Below are 26582 nucleotides of genomic sequence, written 5' to 3' on the forward strand. Positions count from 1 at the left end.
CAGTGTTGATGATTTCTTCATACAGATCTACTTTATATTTTGTTAGATTGCTCTCAAGAATTTCTTTATTGAGGGATGCACTATTATACTTGGTATTGGCTTTTGAGTTTCAAATTCCAACTTTCCTTGCTAGTTATAAGAAAGTTACTGATTATTATTTTTCTAGCCTTCTATTCTATGATTTTCTACAATCATCAGTTCCTGGAGATTATTGATTTGCTCCATCAATCATAGTTTAGCTATTGTGCTGAGATCACTACTATCATTTGAATTGAGCATCTGTTAGAGGGGTTTGTTTTCATTGCCATTGTTTTCTTATCCCTGTTTTTTTTTTTTTCTGCCTTTTTGGTTTTAACTGAGCATTTCTATGACTTATTAACTTGGGGTTTTTTGAGACAGGTTTTCTCTGTGTAGTCCTGGCTGTCCTAGAACTCAAACTTGTTCATTTCTTAGCTTTAACTTTAAAAAATCTGCTTCCCATGTACTTGATCTAGAATGTGCGCGCGTGCGTGCACACACACACACACTCCAAATCCACTTCAAATAGTCCTTCACAGATTGTGTAACTTACAACAACAAATTCCTTATACTTTTCTCTTTATATGATTATCATTTGTTTACTTAAAAAGCATATGTATTCATGTGTGCGTACACATGATTATGTGTATGTTTTGTCTCCAAGCTTTACATATGGATAAACATGTGTGGTGTTTTTTCTTTATTTACCACAGTGTAACGTGTGTGTATATGTACATACACTAGCTGCTGCCAATGTCAGTTGCTTAGAATTCACAGCCATTCTTGCCTGAGGCAGTTTGTGTTTAGATAAATAGAATCTGTCTGCTACATAATTAAGTACCTTGCCTTTTTTCTTTCATAGTCCCAAACCAGTGTTTGTCTTTAAGAAATTAAACAGTGTATCCCCTTTACGAAAACCACAGCAACTAAGCCAGAGTTTTCAGAGCGATTGGAATAAGCCTACAACCTACTGAGTTTAGTTTCTTCACTTTCAAAATTTCCTCTTCTATTTCCTTGGGTGCTTCTTCAATTATTCATGTCTTAATCTTCTGAGCTGTGCCATGGCACCAGCCTAGTACTGCAGAACATCAGCTTACTGAGAAGAGACCACCGAGGAATGAAGTGGCTTCTCTGAGTTATGTCTGTTTCCAATCGTTTAAGATGGATGAGGACCACCTGCATGCAAAGTCTGTGTGCTGCTTCTTAGTTACCCTCAGAGCTCCTGAATAATCTAGGGGTGCACACTGCAGCAATGCGTTTTGAGAGTGCACACTGCAGCAATGTGTTTTAGGAGGCCCCCATCAGATATCTTAGTGGAGACATGACCAATTCCTGACAGCTGCAGTGAGCATGGTGAAGATGACCACAGTGGCAGCAGTGTCACGTTTCCTCTTCTACTTTACTCACGCTTCTCCACTGCGGACGTATTCTACGCATGTGCAGCTTCAGACAAACGGCATTGGCCTCTTTCCTTTCCCACGGCTTGTCCACATGGAACTGTTGATTTTCTGGCATGCATGGTCTCTTTCCTCTTCCCCTTTCCAAGTTTCTGTGTCTCCTCATGTTAACTTCCGTGAGGATGGTGAATCGCTAGGCTAGTCCTCTTCTTAGACAGTGAATGTTGTTTTCGGACTCCTGTGCTTTCTTAACTCTGCCGCATATTTCACAGCATTGAGTGTTAGGTAACATGGTTAACCTTGTTTAACGTGTAAGTGCAGATGATGAAGCATAGTATGAACTGTGAATATTAACAATATTCAAGAAACATTTAAGTTTATAGGGGTGAAATATTTTTAGGACAATCTTGATTCTGTTTTTTTAAAAGAGCTTAAAAATTTTCCTTATCCAATACAGTGAACACAGTGACTACCAAACACAACTCTCAGATAGAGACTACTGCGGTAACTATCACATAGTGACTGCCAAATTTAGCTAGCAGATAGTGACTACCACGGTAACTATCAGATAGTGACTACCGCAGTAACTATCAAATGTTCCTCCCTTTTCATTTTTGTGCTTACAATGTTTTAAACATTACTGTGTTTGTTATACTTTGCAATTATCATATTAAAAATATGTCAGGCTCACTAGTATTTTATGTTTCTTAGTGCAACACAAAGAATTGGTGTGCCGATAATTATTACTTCATCTTCTGTCCCTAGATTATCGTCACGATGCTCGAGACCTTCAAAGCTCTACATTATCAGTGCCAGAACAAGTGATGTCATCAAACCATTGTTCGCCATCAGGGTCTCCTCATCGAGTCGATGCTATCGGAAGGACTAGGTCATGGTCACCGAGTGTCCCTCCTCCACAAAGGTAAGTTAGTCTGTAAATGTTGCTTATAGCTAGGTAGTTAGGGTGGATTTTGCCTAAATTACCATAATAACCTCTAAAAATAAATTATACTTTGGATCATCCTTTAAAAAAAAAACAAGACACCATTGCAATGGGACTCAGAGGTGATATGGGATAGTTTGTTACCTGGCATGATTTGTGTATTATTTGCCCTAAGAGTTCAAAATAGTTAAGAAAAACTAGCTTTAAATTGCATACAAATATTAAGCAGATCCATTTAGAACCAAATAATTCTATTCATAAATGATATAGTAATTGGTAAGTTGAAAAGTATTTTAAAAAATATTTGAGAAACTAAAATAATGCATGAATAGTGAGAGAAATATCATACCAATCTGTTGCTCTAGGTCTTATGATATTAGAATCTCTGACCAACCTAAGGACCAAACCGCTACATGGAATGTAAACCACGGACATTAATGTATGTGATTTATACATGATAGATAGTTCAGGAACCATACTAAATAGAAAATATGTATAATATACAAAGATTAATTTAATAGATATTGACTAGATAGGATACTATAGATATATATTATATGAAATTTGCCTGTATGTTTGTACATCCCTCTGTATGCAAGCATACCATTGCAGACTAATGGGAAAATGTGATTTGCAAAGGCAGAAACCTCGTCCATCACCTGGAGTGAGGATTTTAGCTTTCATTCTATGTTTTCAAAGAGCCACCACATTCAGAGTAGATGAGGGCAGGAGTCGGAAAGATGACCATTGGACAGTTGTGATTTAGTCACTCACAAAGGTGGTAGACTAGGCTGGTGTGCTGCCAGAGAGCATGGTTCCTACGGCATAGGTACTGAGATTCGAACTCAGGTCCAACCATGCACAAGGCATCTCTCCCACACTTCCCGTGGCCCATGCTAGACAGCATGTGCCACATTGAACCTATCTTCTCATAAACCTTTTCCTATAGTGTGTATTATATCAGTGATTATGATCACAGAGAATTGGGTGTTGCCCATCAGTAAGGTATGACATTGTTTATCTTACTCTGAAGGATACTCTCTTATTGGGCTCTTAATGTATCTGTAAGATCAGCCAGATCCTCAATTAACTGTTAATCTCCAAATGAAATTTATTCCATCAGAGATACGAATAAACCAAAAACAGATTTTATTATTATTTTGTGGGGTATGTGCTATAGATCAGTCAGGTGTTTAATTACCTTGCTGTCTTAGTAGGAACGTGGAGCAGGGGCTGCGAGGGACACGTGCTCCTGGTCATTACAATACGATTAGCCGGATGGACAGACACCGGGTCATGGATGACCATTATTCTCCAGACAGAGACAGGTAAGCGCAGTTAGCTCTCACTGAACTCTGCTGCCTTCAGGAAGGGTTATTATAAATATCTTACCTGGTCCTTTGTCTCATCTGAGATTCCAAATGCTGCCTTTTCTTTGCTCTTTCTACAGTTTTTCTTAAGATAGCCCTTGGTTTAGAAGGAAAGGTTAACAAGTGTAATTGTTCTTGATAAGAAAAGCACAACAGGATGAACCTGACTATCATGGGTCACCTGAGCACCACAGCTGCCTGAGAGCTTGCCTGAGTACTGTGGCTCTCCTGAGTACCAGGGCTCAGGTTTAGAATCCCGGCCCTTGGGAAAGAGAGCAGGAAAGTCACAACTAAGAGGTCCGCCCATGCTGCTTGACTAGTCTCTGTCAAGACAAGATTATATAAAAATAGCTAGCAAATTTGTGTGAGACATTATAATGATAATCAGAATGTAAATATTTTTTACCTGCACATAGCAAATTATTGTGTTTCATATATATCCATAGACTGATAGAGATTAAAGTCTTAGCAGATTTCAGGGAAATAGTGTGCCTTTTCATATACAGAAATCTTGAGACAGAGTCTAGTTTGTTTAGGAAACCTATATTATAATTCTTCAAGAGATTTACTCTCATGTCCTTTAGTAATGCTTTAACAGCTTAAAGAACTACACTTGCTGTATTTGCAAGAATTCTCTGAATTTGCCCCTTTAAATGTGACTAACTTGGGAATAACATGGTATGTTAAAATGGTTACATTAATTACTGCTAAATTTAAGAAAATTAATTAACTTTCTAATTCAATTGGGCATATATAAGAAATACCGTTGGAATTTTTCAAGTGCATGATAAAGTCCACTCTAGTATTGAGAAAATATGACATAATACATTCCTTGTCACTGAAGTCCACGGACATGACAAGTAACTGTCAGGATGTTTAAAGAAATCGTTTGATTTGAATAAAATTAATACTTAGTCCATGCATGTAATTCCCTTTTGTTCTCAAAGAAAACACACAGATATCTTCTACATTGATAGTGCCAAGAAAATACTGATTTTTGTGTGTAGGATCAAGGAAGAAGCCAAATAGTTATTAAATTAATAGTTCTATTAGTGTTAGTCTTAAAACTATTTAACTTTGTTGCTTTTTAACTTTTTTAAGTTTTTCATGTAACCAGTACCCTAGGGGTGGTTATGAGTGTGCTGCCTATCTGGAGACATGCTTATCAGCACAATCATAGTGAAAGTGAGATCACCACAGTAGCTTGCCTTAGACTTGGAACATGTCATAAAAAGCATCAATAGGTATTTTGGTTGCCTAATAGAATGTTAATGAACTTTATTAGCTTTCAAATTATTTATATACCTGTGACAAGCTTCTTAGCCACTGAAAATCTGCTTATTGAGGGAATAAAATTGTCTAAATGACTTTAAATTTCTTATAAGCTTACATAAAGTGATCATTTAATGAAAAAATCTTCTCAATATGAAGCTCAAAAATATAGACTAATCCTAATAGAAAGTAATAGAATAAAATTGCAAAATAACTCTTTACTGTTATATTAAATTGCTAATATTTTTCAGTATTTTATAGTACATATCACTAGGTTTAATGACCATAAACTCAGGACCATTTGCCTTTAATATTTTTAAAAACCCAGATAATTAATTCCTATTTTATGTAGTCATTATGCTTTTCTTCTTTATGATTCTTATGAATCTTTTAGTGTAGCAATAATATTCAAATGTTTATCTGTGGAAGTTTTAAAGAAGATAGATCGATCCTTGTGATTTCTTCTCACTTTTGTAAGGAAGGATGCAGATGTGCAGATAATAGTCATTCTTTGTTGGGATCTACCTCAAGTCTTTTTAAAACTATGTAAAGTAAAATTTCATTTCAATAGACTCAAACCGTAGAAAGCATTTCTAGTATTACTTTATCTGTGCAATTCATTAATACAAGAAGCAACATTGACTGAACAATGTTCTCTCTTATGTCTATTCTAGTCTAATATTCTTAAGAATTTCCAGTCATCAGCTGCTTCTGAATGTGCATTATGTTTATGAATATCATTTTATAGACTTTTGAATCCATTCAATTTAATTGGGTTTGGTACATGTGTGGGAGATTTATAAAGCCACTTTCGTGTGGCTCTGGGGAATTTCCAGGAGGTTGGATAAGAGAGGAAGACCTGTCTTGAGTTTAGCATAGGTGGTTTCCCAGTAGGCTGTGAACCTAGCTAGCGGAGAGATAATGAGGGAACCCTGCTAGGGTAGGCCTTCCTTCTCCATCTTCTGGCTACCTTAGATGAACTGTTCTTGTTCACATCACCATCTTTGTCGTGGTGGATTAACATCTGGAACTCATTCAAAATAAATTTTTCATCTTTGAAATAAGTTTTATCCAGTGACCAAACTTTGACCAACACGAGAATCAATCAGAGTGTATTAAAAGGCCAAGGAAAGAATTCTTCTTGTGTCAGCCATTAGTGTATTAGTGATGTTAAAGCATGTGCACATCAGCCTCCTTATAAAATCTAAAATGTTAAATTAGATTTTACTTCATGGGGCGTGGAGCCAAGTGTTCTTTAGAATTTTAAGTATGTTTGGAGAAAACCAGGCATTTGATTTCTATATCTATAAAATTTCTTATGTAGAATTACATGCATTAACTGACTCTGCCTCCAATGAGACTTTTATATTCCTTATCAGACAACCAGTTACTGCAAAGTATAACACATAGCCATATTTTATCAGAAGTTTGTATTGTTAGTTGAGCAATGTAGATGGAAATTGCTCATTCATTTCCCAGTAACCCAGACCCAAATAATCACATAGAAACTATATTAATTCAACACTGTTTGACCAATAGCTTAAGCATATTTCTACCTAGCTCTGACATCTTAAATTAACCCAATTTCTATTAATCTGTGTATCGCCACGAGGTTGTGGCCTATTGGTAAGGTTCCTATGTTATTCTTCTTGGGCAGCTATGTGTCATCTCCCTGACTCCCGCTACTCCCTCTCCCTCTCTCTCTATCCGAATTTCCCACCTGTCTTTACTCTACTAAGCCATTGGCCAAAACAGCTTTCTTCATCAACCAATAAGAGCAGCACATATACAGAAGGACATCCCACATCAGAGCAAGGTAGTGTGCATATTGTAATCATGGTCTTCACAGATAGTGCAGGAGGTTCAGGCGTTCAAGTTAGCTAGTTCAATGAGAGACTGAACTGTAGAAGATACTCTTAAAAAAAGAGAGAAAAATGTGCCATACATATAACATTAAGAAAACATTGACTCTCAAATTTCAGTGGTGATGCATGAGATATAGCATCATTCATTATCTTTATGGGTAGTGTTTAAGAATTCTTTTTTTTTTTTTTTTTTTGATTTTTCGAGACAGGGTTTCTCCGTAGCTTTTTGGTTCCTGTCCTGGAACTAGCTTTTGTAGACCAAGCTGGCCTCGAACTCACAGAGATCCGCCTGCCTCTGCCTCCCTAGTGCTAGTGTTTAAGAATTCTGTATCTATATTCTGTTGGCTCTTTGATTCCTTATCTCTCTCACTCATTAGTCTAAATCTTACTCTGCTGGGAAAAGTAAATACTATTTACAAGTAATGCAAGCACTTGCATACAGATTATTAGTTTAATGCATTGTAAATGGAGACTATTTTATTTCTTATTCCCCCTCTCTCTCTGCATATTTTGATTCATTATTTCTTTAATAAACACTGATCACTATTGTTTCCTTAGTAACCCTGGTAACTACTACAGCTGTGAGCATCATTTTTGAGGAGATACGAACATGTGGCTTTAAAACAGGATATTTTTAATATTTTAGTTATAGGAGCTAACTTACTATTAGAATATATGTAGAGAGTATTATATATTTTAATAACATCATAGCATATGTAGTACATATATATACATACATACATACATACATACACACACACACAAACACATATTTGGCTTTTGTTGGTTTGGGGTTTTGGGGTTTATTTGTTTTAAAGACAGGGTTTCTCTGTGTAGCCCTGACTGTACCAGAACTCACTCTGAAGACCAGGTTGGTCTCAAACTCACAGAGATCAGTCTGCCTCTGCCTTTTCAGATGGTGCACCACCATCATACAATTGCAGTATATTTTTATATTGGTTGTTTTCATTTCCATAAGTATGATTTTAGCATCACAAGCAAAATTTTAGAATCCGAGTTGGTAGAATAGAGGAGGCATAGCTCCAAGCTGCCCCCTCCTCATCTGGAAGATTCCTTGTAGTCTGTTAGGAACCTCAGCTCTGTGCTAACTGAACGGTGTGACTGGGATGGAGAATAATGTAAGGACTAGTGAGTTTGGGGATTAGATAAGTGATATGTTAATAATAGTATTTAAGAGGAAAGTGAAGGAAAAGACAGGTGCTCAGAAGTAAAGAGTCCCTAAGAGAGTCACCTTTCATTGTTTATAGAATAGTCATTTACACCATTTTAGTGGCTTTCGAAGTTACTATCTTCAATGGTCTGCTAAGGGGTCTAAATCAGATCTCAGGGTGCTTCTAGGAGGATTCCTGTTGGGATGACACATGCTAAGATCACAAGGGTCAGAAAGTAGCATGACTTTACAGCCCACAAAGGCAGCAGCCTGGTTAGAGCATCTCACACACATCCAGTGGGAAGAGTGAGACCTGCCGTGGCCTTGTACATGCGGGCCTCATGGTTGCTTTCTGCTGTTAGTGTCTCGCCAAGAATGGTGTTTCATTTAGCAACTTTCAAAGTAAAGATGATGGTGCTGGAGTCCTTGCTTCTCAGCTGGCAGAGAATTAGATTTCCTTCCTTCCTCATGTCCCCACATTTTTTTTTCTGTCTTCTGTTTAACTATCAGAAGAGAAAGGATAAGATTTCACGTAAGGGATTTATATACTCAAAATGGAAATACCTTGATTTATAAACCTCTAGGTTACCTCAGATACTGATACAATTTTCTTTTCTCTGTTTTGGCTTTTGGAGACAGGGTTTCTCTGTGCAGCTGTGGCTCTCCTGGAATTTGCTCTGTAGACCAGGCTGGCCTTAAACTCACAGCGATCCACCTGCCTCTGAGCCCCGAGTGCTGGGATTAAAGGCGTGTGCCACCAGCACTTGGCCTTCATTCATAGCTTATATCGAGGCAACCAATTATTAAAATGTGATGTCTACTCATAAGTACGTAGTGGGTCATCTATTGTGTACAGAAATTTAAAATGACACTATCTTGATTTATTAGACACATTATTATATATTTACTAATCATAGAAAGTAAAATGCTATGAGACTGAGTCTCCTATTGTCAGAACAGAAACAATAGTTAGGAAGAGAACAGCTTGTTCAAGTTTATTGGAAAAGGATTCAAAGAAAATCTGGACTTTAAAGATGAATAGGACTTTGAAAGACAAAGAAGTGGAGACAGGCTTGGAATGTTGAGCATGAACAAACTGTGGCTGGGGACCACATCCTGTCCTAGAGGGCTCTAGGGTCTGTTGTAACAAGATGGAAGGCAGTGGCATGGTGGGTGAGAGAGGGCAGGAAGGTGGTGAAGAGCAACCTGGGTCCTAGGAGGGGAAGGGTTTGCAGGTAGGAAACTTGTTCCAGTGGATGCAGAAACCTGATGTAAGCAGTCAGGAATGGAACAAGGAAAGAAAAATGGAGCCTCATGAAATATCCTAAACATTGTGTATATTAGATGTCATCTCTGAGTTCTTACGCTAGCTGATGGTTTTATTAATTTTTTTCTCACCTTTTCTCCTTAAAAGAAGGAAAACATCTTTGTAATATAACATTTGCTTAAAGATGGTGCTCAGTATAGTGAAGTAATACTTAATTTTATCATTTAATTAAAAATCTAAATGTTCTATTTGGTTGCATTCTATTTTTAGAGTATTTGGTTTATTTTATCCTTTGCACTGCCATATTCCAATGGGCATTGAGAAGATGGCCAAGCTTTCTAGTAGCAATTTCATTTGCTTTGCTTACTATCTGATTATCTGTTGGATCAGTCTTTTAGAACTAAACTATACCTTTTCGCTTCTTTCCCGAGTCTCATTTTCTTCTTGTTTCTGCCACGCTTGCAGTCATTTTCTTACTCTCCCTCGCTCCAGATACAGTCAGATCACTGAGCATCACCACAGGGATGGAAGGTATACTTTTCTTACACTTGAGTCTGTGTGTAGAGTTGCATGCTCCTGTCTGTGATAACCACTTTTAGTTTTGTTTATCTATATATACATGTGTGATTATTAATGAAATAGTACCCCAATACTGTAAAGAAAAAGTGTATAAACTTGTTTGAACTAGAATGTCACAGATACCTTCTCTTTGGTGGGCTAAAATCATCTTTTTATTACTCAGAATATTATTTTATTAGGAACTAAGTGAACTTTGCTACCCAAAGGAGAGTAGCAGTAGAAGTGACGTCCTCGTCTGCTAGCCTCCTGATCTGATGTGTGTTAGCACTGGCTCATTTGTGTGTGCCTTCCCCACCCACTTCCCTGCTTTTTTGCTTTTCAAGAGGACACTAATTTGAAGTGTGTTGACCTGGTTGGTCTGCGGTTACTCGGTCTATGACAGCTACCTATTCTGCACAGTAGATAAGCTTGGGTTTCAGAGTGCTCAGTCTGTGGGAACAACTCGTGTTTATGGATAAATGTTTAGAAATGTATTATCTTTTTGATGTACTTTTAAATAAGTATGTAATGTTTTCCCTTATCTCTTCTGATTAATTTCAGTTTAAAGTTTATCTTTTATTAAAATAACTCTATCTGCATGCTTCTTAGTTCCATTTGCCTGAAATACTTCTTTTCACCCTGTTTTTCTAAACAGTGCTTTTCTTAAGGCCAGATCTCAATTTATGTGTGTTTCTTGCAGACAGCAGAATGATTAATCCTGTTTTCTAATCTAATTTCTTTGTGTGTGTGTCTTTTTATTGGGGAAATGAGATCATTAATATTGAGAGTTATTAATGAAAAATACTTATCTATTGCTGTTATTTTGCTGTTTTGACTGTTTTGTTATTTTACCCTTTCCTGCCTCTTTTTTGATTTAATGCTTTGGAATTATTTATTTGATTATTTATTTTTTGTGTCACTTTGGGTGCGGTTAGCTTTCTCTTCAGACTGGAGTCTTCTTTCTCTTGACTTCTCCAGTGCTTGATTAGTGGGAAGGACTTACTTTGTGAGATGTTTCTCTTTCTCTCTTGATTGTGATAGTTTTGCTGGATACAGTAGCCTAGATTTTCACCTGTGATCTTTCTGAGCTTGTAGAGCATCCATGTGGGCCTTTGGGCTTTCAGAGTCTCCTTTGAGAAAGTAGGTGATATTCTAATGGGTGTGTCTTTGTGTGCAACGTTGTCTTTTTCCCTTGAAACTTTTAATATTCTTTCTTTTCTCTGGACAGTTAGTGTCTTGGTTATTTTGTATCATGGTGCCTTTCTTTTCTGGTCCTGTTTATTAGGTGTTTTCAATGCCTGTTATACCTTGATAAGCTTTCCTTTATATTGGGAAAATTTTTCTTATATGATTTTGTAAAGAAATATTTCTCTGCCTTTGATATGGATTTCTTCTCTCTTCTGTGTAGCTGTTATTGTCAGTTTGGGATTTTTCATGGTATCCCAGATTTCCTGGATAGTTTGTGCTTGGGTTTTTTTTTTTTTTTTTAATTTAAGATTTAACATTTCTAACTGGGATATCCTTGTCTTCAAGACCTGAAATTCTCCTTCCTATGTCTTTAATGTTTGGTAAGGCTTATCTCTGAGGTTTTTATTTGACCACTTGAATTTTTCATTTTCACTTTAGCCTCATTTTGTGTTTTATTTATTAAATGTTTTCGTGTCTTAAATTGTTTGCATCGTTTCATTAAACTGCTTTCTATTTCCACTGGTGCTTTTATTCATCTCCTTTTGAAGTCCATGCACATTTCCACAACTGCTGCTTTGAAGCTTTTATGCTTCAGCTGAACTGCTGTCCTACAGGCTGTTACAAGGCTGCTGGCTTCTGGAGGAGTCGGATTGTCCAGTTTGTTCCTGTCTGTGAGTTTGTGCTTTGATCCAGGGATCTGGACTTACTGGATTTGAAGTGTTTCTTGGTGTAGATATATGATGTTTGTCTTTGTTGCGCAGGTATTCTGTAGATATCTGATATTCTGTAGATGTGTGATGTTTGTCTTTGTTGCGCAGGTATTCTGTTCTTTGGTTGTTGTTACCTACTGGGTCCTAGTCAAGTGGGGTGGCATTGGGGTCCACGGTTAAGGTCATACTATGTCCCAGCCCATGTGGTGGCTGTCAGGTTTTTGTTACAGAGAGTCAGAAAACAATGGAGATGGGCTAGAAGGAAAGGATGAAGAACTAGGGGGACCCTGGGTTCACACCATGAAGCCAAGTCCCTAGGAAATGGATATGGCCTGAGGAGGCTTCTGTTGGTAGACTGCAGAGATGGAATGGGGTGCAGGGAGAGTAAAGCCTGCCTGTCTGTGCCCCAGTCCAATGTGGTGTGTGCTTCCTAGCTGGAGAGTGTCTCTGTGCATTCGTGGACATAGCACAAATTCTAATTGGTCTTAATCATAAAAACTTGGAGTCAGCTATCTGGGTGAAAGCTGTAGGATCAGAGAAGCAGAGCGGCAGCCAGGAGAGAGTTCTCACCTCCACCAATGCTCAGACCAAAGGAGCCATCCTGTCCTCAGACTTCCTGCTTCTCAGACTGAGCCGAGTTCTTGTCCCTTAGCCTTATCCTCCTCTCTCCACAAGCCAGTCTCCTCCTGTCTCCACCTCCCTAGTGCTGCAGTTAAAGGTGTGTCCAAGTGCTTTGTCTGAGCTCTGTTTCTCTTCTAGATTCTAAGAGAAATTCGTCTGCCTCTGTCTCCCGAGTTCTGGGGTTAAAGGTGTGTGCCACCACTCCCTGACCTCTAGTGGCTTAACTATGCACTCTGATCTTCAGGCAACTTTTGTTAGATCACAAACAAAACATCACCACAAGTGGGAGCCACAAAGGAATGAAAATGGGCTAGAAGGAAAGCCAAGCATAATATTTTTAACTACTGTTTCTCTTTATGTGATAAAACTGAGCAAGCCATTCCGTCACGCTTGCATATGGCTGACTGTGCTGACCGCTTAGTTGTGCTATTTGTTTTCCATTGGTGACTTTTAGCACCTGGATTTCATCTTTCCTTAATTCCTGCCACCAGTCTGCATCATGTAGTAAATAAAAACAATTTTTCATATTTTTGAGCATTATCCACAAGATAGAACTAGCAGGAAATAAACATGGAGTAAAGACATCCAATGTGATACTGCATGTGGTGTTCCCAGTCCCTGACTGATCACTCAGAAAAATCTAGGTTTATGAGACGCGACATGAAAAGCCTGTTTTGTTTCTTTGGGGTAGAACAATAGAAATATAAATAATATTTGGTATACTTGCTACTTCAAGAAAGAAATAATAACTAATTGTAGGAGTGTCATTTCTTTCTTGTCTAATAATGGTGACTATTATTTGACCATTATTTGTTAAAATATGTCCTCTCTTGATTAAATATCCTGCCTCCCTTTTCCTCTCCTTACATCCCTCTTTCATGGTGCTGGGGTTGGAACCCAGTGCTTCCCAATGTTCCTGCAAGTGATCTACCATTGAGCTGCATCCCCACTGTGTCTTGTTATACTCTTAGGTGGAAACAATATAATTTCTAGAAACGGTGAATGTATTTGACACATCATGAAGTGTGTGAAAATTGTACCTTTGAATTTGAGTCATATGTTAGTTGTTATATTAATACAAATATATGTACATGTTTTATTAAGTACCCCTTCAATATTATTTTAAGGTTTCTGGTAATGTCCTGTGGTTTTTATTACTTTGGCAATGCAATTACCATCCAGAAAATTTCCTAGGTAGTCAAGACATTTTTAGCAAAAATGTTCCATCTTCTGTTATTATCATCTTATTATCTACACATATGCAAGCCGGTAAGGGTTGTCTGCCTTGAGACTGGAATTCTTTCTACACAGATATACTCATTTTTTTATTCATTTATTTTCTTGAGATGTTGTGTCCATATATGTCCCAGACTAGAATTGACCCTCACAACTCTTTTTCCTTCAACTTTCTAAATTTTAAAGTTAAAGAGACCTGGGGACTGGAGAGATGGCTCAATGGTTAAGAGCACTGCTGCTCTTCCAGAGGTCCTGAGTTCAATTCCCAGCACCTACATGGGGGCTCACAATCATCTACAGCAGAATATGATGCCCTCCAAAGGTTCTGAGTTCAATTCCCAGTACCCATGTGGGAGCTCACAACCATCAACAGCAGAATCTGATGCCCTCTTTTGGCTTAAAGTCATACATGCAGATAGAGTCCTCATAAGAAAGCAAATAAATAAATCATTTTTTTTAAAAAAAAGAATTAAAGGGATGTACCACTATATACAGTTTGCATCTTTTCTTTTTAAATTAATTTCAGGGCCAGACATGACAATGCACACATGTAATTTAGCATTCAGGAGGCGGGGTTTGCCAAGTTTGTGACCAGTCTGTTCTAGAGCAGGGACACCCTGTTGCAAAAGTAAATGAATCAAGCTAGGGTTATGGCACACACCTGTTATCCCAGCACTCAGGAGATAAAGCAAGAGGATCAGGAGGTCAAGGACTTACTTATTCACATAGCAAATTCAAGATTAATCTGTGCTGTATGAGAGCTTGTCTCAAAAAGAGGAAATTAAAAAATACAGAGATAAATGAATTCAAATAAATGAATTCAATGAAATGAATGAATAATGACTAAATAACTTTATATGCCACAGCTTTATTTTGAAGAAAATCTAAGTGTATTCATGAATAGTTTGTAATATAAATATGAAATTTCTTTATCTGTTTTAATGTGTACCAGATTGTCAGTCAAAAGTTAAAAAGCAGCTGACTTTCATTCATTTCTGAATATTGCTTTGAAGCATTTTATCATGCTGGTTGGTTTGAATTCTTTTTTAGATTTATTTGTTTGGTTGGTTATTTATTTAATGTGCATTGCTGTTTTGCCTGTATCTATTGTGTGTGGGGGGGGTGGGCGGGGTTCAAATGCTCTGGAACTGGAATTACAGAAGGCTGTGCGATGCCCTGTGTGCTGGGAATTGAACTCAGGTCCTCTGGAAGAGCAGCTAGTGTTTTTAACTGCTGAGCCATCTCTCCAGCCCTGTTCTGAGTTTCCTATTTTGCTCCATATCCAACTTGCTTTGGTTTGGAGTTGCATCCTGGAGTGAGTGGGCACATATACAGAAGTATGCCAAAGGAAGGAATCCTTCAGGCTGGCTCTGCCCTGGAAGCTTTCATAAATCTCGTGAATTATAATTGAAAAAAAATGGCCCAAGGTAGCAAAAGTGATTGAATGAGTAAGAAATTGTATCAGATACTTGGAAATTTAAAAAATATTTTTTCTTTTTTAATTATTATTACTTTATAAATAATACAAGTCAAAGTTTACACTTCCTCCCCTCCTCTCACTTCTCTCCCGCTCCCCCACATACCCTTCCCCCCACCCCCCTCCAGTCCTAAGAGAGTGCAAAGTACCCTGCCCTGTGGGAAGTCCAAGGCCCTTCCCCCTATATCCAGGCTTAGGAAGGTATGCATCCAAATAGAATAGGATCTCCAAAAGCCAGTACATGCAGTAGAGACAAATCTCAGTGCCATTATCATTGCCCCTCAGTCTGCCCCCATTGTCAGCCACATTCCGAGGGTCCAGTTTGATCCCATGCTCGTTCAGTCCCAGTCCAGCTGGAGTTGGTGAGCTCCCATTAGTTCAGGCACACTGTCTCAGTGGGTGGACCAACCCCTCGTGGTCCTGAAGAACCACTTGTACAGAGAAAATGTTCCAAGACTAAATTTAGTTTCACTAAATGTCCTGAATTTTCCCCTTAAAAATTCTTGAAGGAATACTAACTTAATGCGTTTTCATTTTTAGACTATCTGAATTGTTTGCTTCCTCTTTTAACTTTTTGAAATTAGAACATAATTGTATCAATTTGCCATTCCCTTTCATTTCTTGAACTATTTACATGCACCCTCTTGCTTTTTCTAGTGTACATAATTTTATATATATGCATATATTCCTAAATATATAAACACCACCTGCTCAGCCTGAATGGTGTTACACGTGTGTAAATTCTTGCTTTCTTGTCCTGGGCTGTCTCTAATTTGTGTCTCAACCCGCATGCGCTAGCTGACTGCCATGGTGACTCCTCTTATGGTCCTGAAACTCAGTGTCAGGAGGCAGTTTCCTCTTCAAATGCCGTCAGTGTCCAGCACAACCCTCTGCATAGTGAAGCAGAGGATTGGATCAATCCAGAAAGTTACAAATCAAAAATATGAACTACTTTAAACCTTGATTAAAAATTTAAACTACTCAAAAATGGAACTGGAAGGGATTATTAAATCACTTTTTAAAGTACAGTGGAATTATTTCCCTAAAGATTTAAATTGACAAATGAAGTTTTCTTGTTGATGTGGTGTACATTTTGATAAAACAGTGGCTACCCTTCTTAAAACAATGTTTCTATGTCTATAATAAAATGCAGTAAATAAATTAGGATTAATAGGAAAAATGCTTCTATTGTAGTACAAACCACAGCTTGAGAACTCCAATAAACATGGAAGCATGTTAAATCTAACACTTATTACTGTTCCCTACCTTCCGTTGTTGCTATTGAGATTACAGTGCATTCTTGTGAAAGAGGAAGGCCTACTCCAATGTAGCCAGAAACACTGGGCTTTCTTATGTCCACACTGGGGTGATCCTTGTGGGACTGTGGCTTCTCTCAGTGCTGCTGTGACTTTTAACCCCAAGCCTTAACTGACTATTGTTTGCTGGTGGTGGGCACAGAAAGTGTAGCTTGACCTTGTATGCTGCAAAGTTTAAAGCATGACAGCTTCGATTACTGTGACAGCATTTATTGGGAAACTCTGCCTCCTGCTGTGGTCTTTTCATCTTTCACGTATGAGCCTATGTTCACTCAGTATGTTTTGATTCTATTTCTATTATTTGTGGTAATAAAGATGTCCACAAACAGATGACAATTGCTTATAATTATCAAAACATTTGCACTAAGGAAAGAAAAATCTTTATGATGGGGTATTTTTTCCTAAGGTGGGGATATTTGTTCTATAAACAGTACCTTTTGATGCGTGCGCGCGCGCACACACACACACACACACACACACTTGAGAAAATGTTTGGTTAGTTTGCGAAGAGTTGAGCTTTCCGACAGTGAGCGGGTGGCAGTCTCCTGTTGCGATCACTATAGACACTTGGCTAAGTTATGCCACCGAATGCCGTGTGGGAGAAAAGCTTACCATTACCCTAAGATCACAATTAGTCTTTGAAACAAATGTAAAGTTTGGTATTCATCATTGCAGGTTTTTAGGGATGTGAGAAATACAGCGGAAGCTAGTTGTGAACCTCTTGTTTTTCCTGACCTGCTGCAAGTGGGGCCTTGCACCAAGACATGGGTCACAAGTTATTGACCACATTTATTTCCAAAAAGAGTGTTTCTTCTAAAATAGAATTTCAGAAGAACAGAATTATAAATTTTATATTCTAATTCCATTTAATTCATCTTTTTAATTATGAACTTAAATTTGCTCTCGAACATTAGGACATTTTTGATCATGACACTGTCCGCTATGCCGAGCATGCTCTCCAGCCCTTCCCATATTTGGATGTACTTATGTAAACAGATTGAACTTGACATAAAAGTCACAGTTTGACTCAGTAGTAAAAGGTTTTAAAATGATTTTACTTCTGTTTTATTCTCTGGCTTTAAAGTATTATTGAAGATATAAAATAATATAGGATGAATCTGGTACTCTTTTTCTAATAGTATTTGTTTTCCATAACTGTATGACATTTAATTCATGGTACTGAGGATAGTGTGTCCTTTTGTCTCCTTACTTTTCTCCAATTGCCCATTTTTTCATTTTCAAAAATCAGAGCGTATTTCTAGGCAAAGTGGGACCACTCGTGACATTGCTTGCTCTCCCTGTCATCTATAGGCTCAGGAGGTGGCTGTTTGAAATAGATTTGGGTACATATGCTTCTTTTGAGTTCTAGAGCAAAAGTTAATGTTTTTAGATTTGTCTTCCAAGTCATAGAACCAAATTATATCCACTTATTGATCTCATTATGGTGTATAAACATTATGGCAGCTGCCAAGAGATGTGTCAATCATTTTTGGCCATATGGGTGTACGTATTCCTGCTTCAACAAAAGTTGAGTTTTAGTGATTGGAGAGGTCTGTTTTTTATTTTTATGTTGGAATTCCAGTTTGATCCAATAGCTGTCTGGGCTGTTTGGTCTAACTGAAGCGCCTGAGATGGGTGGGGAGTGGCCAGTGTTCTGCAGTGTTTGCCGTGACCTCGTGTTCACGTGGCTGCTGAAACCGTCAGGCTGTCAGCGTGCTCTGACAGTGCTGTTAGTGCCTTTGTATCTTGCTCTATTTGCCGATAAACATCCTGCATAACTTTCTCTTCTGGAAAGTGCGAGGAATCACTGCCGAATGTCTTTAATCTAGGATACCCCACACAGTTCACGTGTTCTCTTCATTTTGGAAAGCAGGTAGCTGGGGTTACAAAGATTAAAACCATTTTGAGCAGCTCAGTTATAATTCAGCTGCTGGTAATTACTAGTAAAACCAGACTCAGGTTCTTTAGAACTTTTTAAGCTTAGTCAGAATTTTCAAGATGTGTTGGGAAAAATTCTTTTTTGCATACACATTAATTTTAAGCAATTCTTTTTTTTTTTTTTTTTCAAAATCAGTTTGCTGCATCATGACCAAATAGCAGAAAGGCATTAAAGATCAACTGAGCTGCTTTTTGACTAACATTTCAGGGATTGTGAAGCAGCAGATAGACAGCCATATCACAGATCCAGATCAACAGAACAGCGGCCTCTCCTAGAGCGGACCACCACCCGCTCCAGATCCTCTGAACGTCCTGATACAAACCTCATGAGGTCGATGCCTTCATTAATGACTGGAAGATCTGCCCCTCCTTCACCTGCCTTATCGAGGTGAAAGATAAATCGATCAGACTAACTTCCCTGTCTGCTCTGCCAACACGCCATTTTATTTTCCCGACAGCTAACTGGTCTCTGTCATTTCTGGCTGGTCACCAGTCTAAGTCGATACTAATCGTGTCAGTGCGCACACACTATTTATATCCGGCGGATATGATAGTGTCATCACCATTGTGGTCTGTTTCTCAACTGTCCGGATTGCATTTGTTCTGTGGTTTCTCATTAATCAGGAGTCCTGGGTAAATCCTGCCATAACTATCATGTTCTTCCACAGAATGCGAAATGACTGTGTTCATAACCTTTCTGATAGTCATCATGACAGTATATAATATTAGATAGAATTAGTTTCTGCGAGCATTAATATTAGATATCAGAATTTTCTTTAGCTGGCTTTTAAGTTGCTCAGGATTTTTTTTTAGTAGATTTGTGAGATGTTTTCTAATAAAAATGAGTATTTAGTATAAAAAGTAAAAATCTGATTGGGTCAAAGGAGGAAGGTTAGTTTTAAGAATTTGTATTATGGTAGAAAAAATATAAAATTTAATTTTTAACTTGTAGAATTTTCTACTTGCTTTCACTTAAATAGATTAGGAGTCTTTATCACTAATTTCATGGGTTTTACTACAATCTCTGTGTTCATGTATGTGTGTATGTATGCATATTACACCAAAACATAAATTTTTTTTGGTGTTTAAGTAACTGTTCAAATGTCCATACTTTGTCCTGTTCTCCTTTTAACCAGCAGCAATCCACGTTAAAAAAAACCCCACTAATACAGCTATTATGTAAACCAGCTAATATCGAATCTACTTAGCGCTTGCTGAAAACGTATTGATGCTGCATCTTGTAGGTCTCACCCTCGAACCGGGTCTGTCCAGACAAGTCCATCCAGTACTCCTGTAACAGGACGGAGGGGCCGGCAGCTGCCACAGCTCCCACCCAAGGGAACGTTGGAGAGAAGTAAGTTCTTAGTTTTCTAATTATGTCATTAGGAGATACACATGGGAGCTGGGGCGAATCGAGGTTCCTAGTGCCATTGTGCTAATATCTCCCTGTATTTAGCTGTGTGTGTGACTTCATCTGACAGTAGTTATATTTGTGAATATAATATACATTGCATGTAAAAGTTTTACTTGGAGATAAAAAGAAGCAATCTTGTTTTACATTTCAAATTCAAAAGTAAATTTAAAAGTTAGCAGTAGTCTTATGGAAGCAGCTGGATTATAATGTCTTTGCTAGATCTCGGATTATGTAATTGTGGGGGATTATGCAAAGTTTATTAGTAACTAGCTAAATCAGTTTTCACACACTGCAAAGGACTAGTTAGCTGGTGCGCAACAATGGTGATCCTTCTTGAAAGCGGAGTGTAAGCCTCAGGTAACCAGAACTCACACTCAAAGGTGCGTGTTCAGCTGCTGTTCTCAGGTGTAGATGTGCTAGAGTCAAGCCGACACACTCGAGCACTTCCCAGGCAGCTAGAAATCTTGATCCACTTCTCTCTAAAAGCACAGATAACGGAGCAGAATAGCTTTCACATCTTTATATCACAGTCCCTCTTTTTAGTTACTGTCTTTCAAAGCTATATATACTCAAATCACCATTTAAGTTTTCTTTAATAGATGGTACATTCTATAACTTGGAATTTTCTGTTGTTTTTAATACCTATGCTTTGGTTCTCCGCCCCCTTTTGTTTTCATTTGATTTTGTTTCCCTAGACAATGGAGTCAAGGAGATAGACCCTTATGAAGGTCTGTACATAAAGAAGGATTTGTTTTGTGCTAAAAACCTTTTGGGGGGCTGTGCAAACAAAAATAAACCCGACTGCAATTGATGTCTCTTCACTTATATAGTTTTTATACATTTAAATTATTTCATTTCTAGTTTCTAATAAAGTACTAAGATTTTATTTTCTGTAAAAAAAAACCTTGGAATTAAATTTTGATTCATGCAGGAGTTCAAAGAGTTTAATTTCCTTTAAATAACTAGATAATATTTGTTCTTATAAAACATTTAATTTACCTTTGGAACAAAAATCTGGATTTTGAATAAGATTATAACCAGGGATATCAATTGCAGTCTGTGTTTATGCCACTGAGGGCACAGACATAGTCTTGCTATATTTATCATTTTATCTTTCATTTTGTATTTCTGATGATCTTTTTATTATTAACTTTGACTTCCTACAAAAGAAGCTGTTGAGTTAGGTAGTGGTTGTGGCTGTTACTTGTTGTAGCAAGTCTGCTTAGAGTGTATCAAGGATGAATATGACGCTTTTATGCATTTATTACCAAACACTGCATCATATCTCAAGAATAAATACTGAGTCGTAGTGTGTGGACTGCCATACATTTGCTAGTACAATAAAATCTGCTAGTTTTAGAATTTTGATACCGCTGGCTGTATATTTTACTGCTGAGTCTCCAGCACATAGAATGATGCTTGACTGGAACAAATATCTGTTGAGTTTAAAATGAAAGACGGTCTTAGAAAGTGAAATGGTACCTCAAATGGTATATGGATTGCCGCAGAGAACTTGAAGTGTGTGTTTATGGGCATCTTTATGTCCACATGTGACACTTTTACAACCAATTTATACATGGATTGCACCCAGCACAGGTCTATCTTTGTCTTTCTGATGTAAGTCACGCTCTTGTTGGTTGTGACTGAGTGGCTATCCGCGTCTGTGGTTGCTTCTGCTTCTCGCCTGCCGTGATCCTCAACCGCACAGTGCGGTTGTGGTTGACACTCTCGTGGTCAGTCCGATAGAAAGACGTCTGTGGTGTTGCTGTAACCCTTGGATATTTCCATAAGACTAAAAGCTTGTGCTTTTAAACTATTTTTTCATTAGATAAGTTCAATAGTGTGCAATTTTTGTCCCCTCAAAAGTGTTAAAGCTTCCATTTTAGAATCTTTCATAGCAAAAGTCTGTTGAAGTCTGGATAGCTTTATTCGGTGCACTGCTAGATATGGAAGAAAACCATCCTAACTAGTGAAGGGAAATGTAGGCTGACAGATTCAAAGACTTGTATGGATGTTGTCTTTACTGGTTTGGTTTTTCAGGTAGAATACATTAAAACCACTAAAATATCATCAGCCATTTCCATTAATATCTCTAATTATGATTTTCTGTTTTAATTTCATAATTTGTATTACTTAGTGGTACTGGCTGGTGTGCAGCGGCATTTGCAGACATGCTAGTGATGAGGCTTCAGAGACCCATGAGCTTGTACTCCGTCCGTTTTAAAGAACACAGTGAATCCCTCCTCTGCAGGTGTCCAACCTCTAACCAAAGCTGAGGGTGCAGTCGTCCGAAATAAACTCTCAATTGATAGTTCAAGGTTTTGACCTTCTTCTGAATGCTTGTTAGAGCTTGTCATTAATGACATTTCTAGTTTAAACATATGAAGTATTTATTCTACCTTTAGCAACTAAAAAAACCTCTAATCTAACTATGGTTTAAGTATGTTGTTGTCTAGTAACTAAATTCATCAAAAATATTATATATTTTGTTATTGAGGTTGATGTTTTTTCAAACTCTTTACAAAGATGTGTAAAATGCGAATTCTATAGAAAGTGAGATGTATTTCACAGTGAAAAGCATTATGGTTATTTTCTTCTCAAATCCTTACTTGGCTCTATTGCCATTTTGTAAAAATTGGAGTTTATACAGGTCAGGTGGTGGTGGTGAACCACATCTTTTATTCCAGCACTTGGGATGCAGAGGCAGGTGGATCCCTGTGAGTTCAAGGCCAGTCTGGTCTACAGAGTGAGTTCCAGGAAAGCCAGGGGCTACACAGAGAAACCCTGTCTCACAAAACCAACTTAAAAAAAAAAAAAGAAAGAAAAGGAGTTTACAATGTTATGGTGTTCTTCCTAGAAGCAAATGTATGTAATATTTTCCTAATAATATGCCTACTATAGAGGTAAAGAACTGTGCCTTCCTTACTTAGCCACCCGCATATTGCAAATCTTCTAGGGGATAACGGTTTGTTTCCCAAATCAGAACCACTGTGATGTTTCATTATCAGTAGACAGACTTGCTTTCAAAGGCGTGTCTGAATGCAATATATCACATGCTTTTCTTGTTATAAATACCCAGTTTTCATGAAAAATGATTTGTTTGTTAATATTTTAAACTAACAACCAGACCCCTGGTCTTGTCTTTTTCTTTCACTTTGGCAAATACAGAAGTTAATGAAGAAATTGGGCATGTGGAAGAAGAGGGGGTAGAAAAGGAGGGAGAAGAGGTCAAGGAAGGTCTGTTTGTGTGTCTTCTAAATAAGTTAATGTCAAATTTCATAAGAAATACTCTGGGACTATCTCGTCGACTTCAGAGTAATTTGGCCAATTGTTTGAATAGTCTCTTTAAAGATCCAAATATACTAGAATCATAAACAATATCTTTGGCCTAAATATATACGTTATTTACCTCAGCTTTTGCTTTACATTCTGGTTGCTTCTTTAGCTCTTAATAAATCACTGTGGTCACCTCGCTCCTAGAGAGCTCTGTTTCCCTTATGCTTCCCTGAAGAACGGAAATTCTATTTTCTTGACTAAGGGTTACAAATGTTCAAGAGGCAAATTTTAAGGACATTTGGAACTAAAACACTGAATTTCTTTAACATTTCACAGACTATGGTCCCTTTCCCACTGTTTCACTCCTAGATAAGATCCCTTTCCTCTGGATTTCCCTTCTCTGTCCAAGCCAGGCATTGCCATGCCCTGTCTAGCAGCCATTCCTCTCTATGGCATCTGCTCCCTGGAGGGTGTGTGGGGTTTGGGGTCTTCCGTTTTGTAATCACAGTATAATGGATGTCAGAGTCTGTCAGAGGAAAATATTATATATTCAATATGTTCACAAACACATTTATCTAATTTTATTGGCTTGTCACTATATTTATTTAAAACTCAGAATTGGATGCTGATCTTCTCTAAGTTGATGTCTTGGATTTTAACTTTCTATGAAATTGGCAGAATGACTTTAAACCTACTTTTGTTAAGTCTTTAATGAATCTTTTCTCTTCTCTCACTATATGAATTTATGTGTGAGTTTTAAAGTTCGGCTGTGCCTTTCCCCTCTTTTCATCATTGTAAGAATACAGTGCCCTTGTATGTATTTACCCAAGATATATTTTCATGAATACGTTCTCTGAACGAATTTGTAGCTTTTAAAACAAAAAAGACATTATGCCAGTAATGTTCTAATTTATCAAGAGGAGAAATTATCAACGTGTATCTAATAATAGAAACAAAGGTGGTCTTCTTAGTTGCTTGGTTATAGAAATATATGCTTATATCCCATTCTGAATATCAAATAGTCTCAGCACTAGAATTCCAAGTGCCTTTCATTTCCTGGCTGATAGAGAGTTAGTTTACTGCACTGGGGCGCTATAGAATAATTTCCATTTTCATTCATTTGAAGAGCTAATGTTTCTGTTTTCCTGTCCTTTTATATCTCATATTAATGCACTCAAGTTCTGAGTCTTTCACACTTTATGAATTGGCCTTTATCGTGATTTTAAAGATAGCAGTAAATTGAAGATTTCTGCAATATCAATATCTCTTTTGTTTTGTCCCTTAACATAGAGAAGAATTACATTTTTAAAACCAGTTCTTTACCTGTGACTTATTCTCAAGTAATTAGTAAATTACATCACTAGTATTATAGCAAAACAGAATTATCTAGCACATAACTATGATTCAAGATTTTTTTCATGGTAACTTTGGCTCCTTGTGCTAGAGACTAGGGAGCCTTTGCTGCATCTGCTGTATTCTGTGTGTGCAGTGTGCGGTGTCATGTTAAATGCATGCAATTATTTTTCCAGTGCATGTTTTATTCTTTTTGGAGTGCTTACTTTTTATTGGTATTGTTAATGATCTTAATCACTAATTATTGTTATCTGGTTTCAATGTTAAAGACAATGGGGAAGAAACATCAAGCTTACCTAATAATGGGAAAAAAGGCAAGTCGGAATGGCTTTTCTGTGTAGTAGATTCATTGTCTCCATATGTACATGTGTGTGAATATACTGTTTTAAGTTGTGGAGGTGTAAGCCTTAGTGTTCCAACTTAAGTTATTTAGCATTAAAAATACTTGCTTGTATTTATTTCCAAATAGTTATTTAGCCTCTAATATTGACCCCAGGCTGACGATGCAGCTCAGTGGCATAACATTTGCCTAACACACACACACGCACATGCACACACGCACACGTGCACATGCACGCACAAACACACATGCACACACGCACATACACACACGTGCGCGCACACACACAAGATGAAATAACTTATTGATGCTAATCCAGCCCTACTTTATTAAAATGTTCAGATTAAAATTAAAAGGATTTTTGTTTTGTTGCTCACATTATGTTGCAAAATTCTGAAGAAAATGGTGCTGGTACGTTATTCATTTTAAAACTACAATGGCTATTTTTTTCAATATAGAAATTATTTTAAAATTACATTATTTAAAATACATTATTAATATAGAATAAAGCATTGTGAGTTCAATAATGGCCAAAGATCATAAGCATAAATAATTATTTGAAAACATGTGGGATTACCATTTTATATACATGGAATAAAATCTGGCTGAGACAAATAAAAAGGTGACTGACTTATATTTAAATTTGTGTTAAAATTGCTAAAGACTCAACTCCATAGCTTAGTATAACTGAATTCCAAAGATCAGACCTGTGTTTTGAGTAATTAATAACCAAACATAACTACACATATTTATTTATAATGTCATAATTATAATTATTAAATAAAATTAGCAGTCTTTACTGTAACATTTGACCTTTTGCTATGGAACTAATTTATGATATGAATAATTTCTATTTTAATAACTTAGTTAAGATGACTTTTCATCTAAAATAGTGGTTCTTAACCTGTGGTTGTGACCCCGCTAGGGGTCAAATGACCTTTTAACAGGGGTTACCTAAGACTTTTGGGTCAAATGACCTTTTAACAGGGGTTACCTAAGACTTTTGGAAAATACAGATATTCACATTTTGATTCATAAAAGTAGCAAAATTACGGTTATGAAGAACCAGTAGAAGTGATTTTTTGGTGGGGTCACCACAACATAGGAGCTGTATTAAAGATCACAGCATTAGGAAGTTGAGAACCACTGCTCTAAAAATATTCTTTTTTCTTGTTTTTTTAATTGATTGATTTTACTGAGCTCTCATTTTCTCTGATCCCCTCTCTACCTCTCCCCTCCCCTTCAACCCTCTCCCATGGTCCTTATGCTCCCAGTTTACTCAGGAGATCTGGTCTTTTTCTACTTCCCATGTAGATTAGATCCGTGTGTGTCTCTCTTAGAGTCCTCATTGTTGTCTAGGCTCTCTGGAACTGTGAATTGTAGGCTGGTTTTCATTGATTTATGTTTAAAAGCCGCTTATGAGTGAGTACATATGATATTTGTCTTTCTGGGTCTGGGTTACCTCACTCAATATGATGTTTTCTAGCTCCATCCATTTGTCTACAAATGTCATTATTTTTTTTTCTGCTGTGTAGTACTCTATTGTATAAATGTACCACATTTTCCTTATCCATTCTTCGGTTAAGGGGCATTTAGGTTGTTTCCAGGTTCTAGCTATGACAAACAGTGCTGCTATGAACATAGTTGAGCACATGTCCTTGTGGTATGATTGAGCATACTTTGGGTATATACTTAAAAGTGGTATTGCAGGGTCTTGAGGAAGGTTGTTACTTAATTTTCTGAGAAATCGACACACTGACATCCAAAGGGGCTGTACCAGCTAGAACTCCCACCAGCAATGAGGGAGTGTTCCCATTACCCCACAACCTTTCCAGCATAAGTTGTCATCAGT

General features: G+C 37.4%; 1 protein-coding gene across 41 annotated transcripts in view; it reads left to right on the forward strand.

The window, feature by feature from the left end:
• Rims2 (regulating synaptic membrane exocytosis 2) overlaps window positions 1-26582 on the forward strand; it is a 377964-nt gene that overhangs the window by 207113 nt on the left and 144269 nt on the right. For 18 of the 41 annotated variants that reach the window (XM_057791762.1, XM_057791769.1, XM_057791772.1 and 15 more), the window contains 5 exons: window positions 2181-2337; window positions 3573-3686; window positions 9769-9834; window positions 18556-18735; window positions 19592-19701. In XM_057791762.1, coding sequence (XP_057647745.1) covers window positions 2181-2337; window positions 3573-3686; window positions 9769-9834; window positions 18556-18735; window positions 19592-19701 — 627 coding nt within the window. Of the gene's footprint in view, window positions 1-2180; window positions 2338-3572; window positions 3687-9768; window positions 9835-18555; window positions 18736-19591; window positions 19702-26582 lie in introns of those variants that run through there. The other 23 variants (XM_057791767.1, XM_057791770.1, XM_057791778.1 and 20 more) reach the window with 7 other exon arrangements.

Source organism: Chionomys nivalis, chromosome 17 (assembly GCF_950005125.1).
Source record: "Chionomys nivalis chromosome 17, mChiNiv1.1, whole genome shotgun sequence".
Taxonomy (NCBI): Eukaryota; Metazoa; Chordata; class Mammalia; order Rodentia; family Cricetidae; genus Chionomys; species Chionomys nivalis.